Genomic DNA, 5,000 nt, shown 5'->3' on the forward strand with positions numbered 1-5,000 from the left:
CCATTTATCCACCATCCATTCAGTCTATTTATCCATCCACTCCATCCACAACATTTCACTTCTACACACTCAGAGATGTTAAATGGGATTAGTTGAGGATGATTTTGAGTTTAAGTCTATAAGCGTTGCAGTAAAACCCACAGCAGTGCGAGACAAAAACACAATCACCATCTATTTACAATCACAATTACAATCTAAAACAGTGTTAAAACACACACACACACACACACACACACACACACACACACACACACACAAAAGCGTTATTTACCGTCTGTGTTTCTGACTGCAGTGAGAGTGAGTGAGGGTGAGGGAAGACGATTTCACTTATACAATGGAAATAAAAACACTGACACTGCAACACTTACAAACACACACACACACACACACACACACACACACACACACACACACACACCACAACTACCCCCCACACACACACACACACACACCACAACTAATTCCCCCACACACACACACACTAAAGAATGTGGTCAGTGTTACTGTAATTGAATAGTCAAGTTTATTTCTTTAGCGCTTTTCACAACAGACATCGTCAGAAACTACACTGTTGAAATATTTTGATTTGAAAGTGTATTTATGGGGCTTCAGTGAGTGAACTTCAACCTTCTGATCTCCATCTCTCACTACTGAGATCTCAATTCAGTTCACTTCAGTTTTATTTGCGTAGAGTTTTTAACAGTGGACATTTTCTCAAAGCAGCTTCACAGAAATAAAGAGTTTCTACAGTTGGAATGGAGAAGTTTAATGTTAAGTAAGTTTAGTTGTTCCTCTAGGATCTAAACAGAACTTCATCCTCAACACCGAATGTCCATCATTACAGTTCCATTAGTGTTGAGTTTATAAAGTGTTCAGTGATGACGCTTTTATTTTTTAAAGTATTCTCAATTTACAGCATGTAACTGCTCAGGAAGGTGCAACAGCATCTGCACTTCTCGAGGAAACAGTCTTATCTGTCCCTGGGGATTTTAATGAGTTTTGACCTCCTCATCATCGACAGCATCCTGAACATCTCCATCATGGTGTGGTTTGGCACCATCACCGGCACCAGACCACCTGCCATTGAGCGCCGTCACCACAGCAAACGCCAGTGAAGAGCTCAGAACATCATCAGGGACTTCACATCCCATTCACTGGTCCAAGCTCCCTCCGTCCAGAAGGAGATACAGGAACATACACACAAAAAAACATCAGGTTCAGAACCAACTTTTCCATCACCCCATCACCCTACTGAACTCCACATTCGACAGCAGTCTGTACATCCTGGATCATCTCTGTATCACTAACACACACTGCTCATAACTTTTACTTCAGATCTTGTGTTTATCGTATCTCAGGAAGTGTATCAGGAGGAAATGGTCACACCTCAGACCTCCACCAGAGGGTGACACGCACTCTATTCTCCCATTTCTTCATTTATCATCTTTTCAGCCACATCTTCTCTTTCTCTGATGATGATGATGAAGATTGTGAAAATGATGATTATGTGCCTCAGTGTGTATTAACAGGTTAAAACTGATTACATCTTAAATAATTAATAATAATAAAATATCAGTTTACACACACACACCTTTAATTATAGAAGGAAAGTGAAGGGTTGTTGAGTTCTGTATTCCAAGTACAGGTGTGTAATGTTCCTGTGCACAAAGCCAGCTTCATGAAGATCTGCATTCCATAGGTTGGAGTGGAAGATCTCATGCTGTAGAGCTCCAAAACTATTAAACACCTTTGGGATGAATGTGAACACTGACTGCACCTCAGACCTCCTCACTTTCTCACCTACTAACTTTACTAACACACCTGTAGCTGAATGGATCTCCACAAGGACATTCCAACATCTGAGAACATCTTCCCAGAAGGTATTGTAACAGTGAAAGGAGAGTAAATGTGGAACGAAGCTGCTTATGTCTCAAAATCACAAACCTAAAGAGTAAAAAAAAAAAAAAAAAGTCAAATAAAGTGAACATTTTCACCAATAAAAGTGTAAAGGTTTAGAGTGTGTGTTTGTTTTTCCAGGGTGAAAAAAGTGCTGGTCTCAGATTTTACACAAATTCATGTCACTGGTTTTGGAGACCAAAACCTAAGCAGCAGTACAGGTTTCACTTTCCGTCACACTCCACCCTGAGACCTGAGCCTGCAGACTTCAGCGTAAAGAGATCTGCAAACAGGAGTGTGACGGTAATCACCCTGAGAAGATCGAGTGTGTTGCTCTCAGACATGCTCCATCTGAACATGGAGTTAGTTATGGAGACTCACCAGGGAAAAGGTTTCATTTCGATCACTGGGTTTCTCAGTGTCCCGTGTTGAACTTGTACAATGGGAGCAGGAGGACCAGTGCTGGAGATTTCTCCTGAACCCTACCAGTGTTGCAGGATGCCATGTTCACCTTAAAGTGCTCTGAGGATCTACAAACAAAACCCCAAGCTGATGGAAAGGGTGTTGAATCTGAGCTGCTGCAGACACGAGAGCAGGGCTCCAGGCTCTCGGTTCTCAGTGTGGGAGAGTGAAGAACAAGGAACTCACGTTTGTTCTTTGTGGTTTAAAACATAACTGATCAAAACACACATCAGGAGAAACTTCTGACTGGAACTTAACTCCTGAGATCTTACACAGTTTGAGGTTTTAATGTAAAGGTTGTCTTCACACTCACCTCAGGTCCACACTACTACATTCTGTTTGGGGCTTCTGTCCACACTAATATCAGCTTTTTGAACCCCCTCAAAGTGGATGTTTTAATACATGGCTTTCAAAAACAACGCATTTTAAGACACTACATTTTAAAGAGCCGGCACGCAAGAACACGTGCGGTGGAAATGACACAAGTAGAAGAATCCTTTATTACGCAGTACAGAAATGAGAGCCTTTCAGGGGTGTGTGTGTGTGTGTGTGTGTGTGTGTGTGTGTGTGTGTGAGAGAGAGAGAACACAGGAGAATCTGGTTTCCGAAGTCTTTATTAAAGTGCTCCAGTTGTAATACATTGTAAAGGACACGTGTAAAAGAGAAGGGGGTTCAGACTGAACCAAGTCAAGACAGATGGTATGGTCCAGGTCAGGTTCACTCGTAGATCCAGTTGGAAGCACAGCTCTTGAAGGAGACCAGCTCCTCGGGTTTAAACCACAGAGCGATCTCTTTGTTAGCACTCTCTACTGAGTCACTGCCGTGGATGATGTTCCTACACACACAATTAAATCAGCTTTGCTTTGATCAACTTCTACACACTTCATTTATACCTCCTCCCTCATATGCAAAGCATTGTGGGTAACAGTGGGAGAGGAAGTGCGAGGTGAGCTCAGCACACCTGCAGTAACAAGCTCGTTAACTCACCTGCCCACTTCAATACAGAAGTCTCCTCGGATGGTTCCGGGTTTGGAGTCTGCTGGGTTTGTCTCTCCCAGCATCACACGACCAGTCTTTACCACGTTCAGACCCTCCCACACCTGTCACACACACACACACACACACACTGTTAGCATCACCCTGGGCTAATCAACACCGTGCCGATGATGCAGGTGAACTTCCTCACCATGGCGACCACAGGTCCAGAGCTCATGTACTTCACCAAGCCTGGGTAGAAGGGGCGGTCCTTCAGGTCAATGTAGTGCTGCTTCAACAGATCCTCAGATGCCTGCGCCCCACACACACACGAGAGAGAGAGAGAGAGATGATGCTATGACTAGAACATGCAGTTACATGCACTACTGTCAGCACACTGATAGAGAGTTAGCGTGTTCACTCCACCACTGCTCCCACACTGACCATACACAGTGAACGTGTGTGTGGTGGAGCACTTGATGTTTCCCCGTTAATGCCAGACCACTCACTGAGACAGTGGGCTGGAGTAAGGAGGGGGAGGGGTCTGAGGGCTGGAGTAAGGAGGGGGCGGAGTCTGAGGGAGTGTAGCCTCAGAGGCAGGTGGGAATCTAGAACCCAGACCCCCAGACAGACAGACCCACACAAACCCCCACACTGACCTGCTGGAACTTGAGTGCGACGAGGAGGAAGCCTTTCTGCTCAAAGCGTTTGATGATGTCACCGATGAGTCCTCTCTGAACTCCATCAGGTTTAATGGCGATGAAGGTGCGTTCCGTCTTGGCAGCCATGACCCTAAACACGTTTAATATCCAAACATGTAATCAACATTAAACCAACCATGTCAACTTTAGCTTCATTCTACAAGTCTATTTTACATGTAAATAAACAAAACGTTGCTCTACAACCATTTACACTCCACACAGTACACACACACACACACACACACACAGAAATAAAGATTAACTAAATCATGACTTTCCCTTTATATAATCAGCATCAAGATGAATTTCCACTGTAGTGTGTATCAGGACTGTAGATGATCAGCAGCTCCACCTGACTCCTCACACTACTGTGTGTAGGCTGGAGCTGCCAGCTTTAATCCGCGCGCGCGCGCACAGGCTCTATATATATATATATATATATATATATATATATATATATATATATATATATATATATATATATATATATATATATGAAGGATAAAGATAGCACTGGGAGCTCAGCAGAGTCTTTACTGCTGATGTAGGAGAACACCAGCACTTTCTGCACTTCCTGCTTTAATTAGAGAACTGAAAGAGCAGTGCTCATTCAGTCTCTCACACACACACACACACACACACACACACACACACACACACACACACACACACACGAAACAATACCGCGGAACCACGCTACACGTTTCAGATCCGCCATTTTGAGGTTCTCGTGACTTCTCGCGAGATTTCCTGACCCCGGCATTCCGCAGCGCGTGCGAGTGTTAGCTTAGCTTTACCAGCTGTTACATCTGAGCTACAGCACAGTCGCAGAACAACGCATCAGTAAAAACAAATCTCTTACAACTAGAAATAAAGTTAATAATATTAACGAGCACTGATCTGTAAATGAGTTAGCTTCCGGTAATTAGCGCCTACATGTGGGCTAAACATGAGAACATGAAAGCG

General features: G+C 43.7%; 1 protein-coding gene across 1 annotated transcript in view; it reads right to left on the minus strand.

Moving 5' to 3' along the window:
• Positions 1-2,954: 2,954 nt before the first annotated feature.
• LOC124375713 (nucleoside diphosphate kinase A1) overlaps positions 2,955-5,000 on the minus strand; it is a 2,302-nt gene continuing 256 nt past the window's right edge. Inside the window, exons 2-5 of the mRNA XM_046834273.1 lie at positions 3,993-4,125; positions 3,545-3,646; positions 3,346-3,458; positions 2,955-3,193 (exon numbers count right to left, since the gene is read on the minus strand). Of these exons, the coding sequence (XP_046690229.1) occupies positions 3,076-3,193; positions 3,346-3,458; positions 3,545-3,646; positions 3,993-4,121 (462 nt within the window). The 5' untranslated portion in view covers positions 4,122-4,125 and the 3' untranslated portion in view covers positions 2,955-3,075. The remainder of the gene's footprint in view (positions 3,194-3,345; positions 3,459-3,544; positions 3,647-3,992; positions 4,126-5,000) is intronic.

The sequence above is a fragment of the Silurus meridionalis genome, chromosome 22 (genome assembly GCF_014805685.1).
Source record: "Silurus meridionalis isolate SWU-2019-XX chromosome 22, ASM1480568v1, whole genome shotgun sequence".
Classification (NCBI taxonomy): Eukaryota; Metazoa; Chordata; class Actinopteri; order Siluriformes; family Siluridae; genus Silurus; species Silurus meridionalis.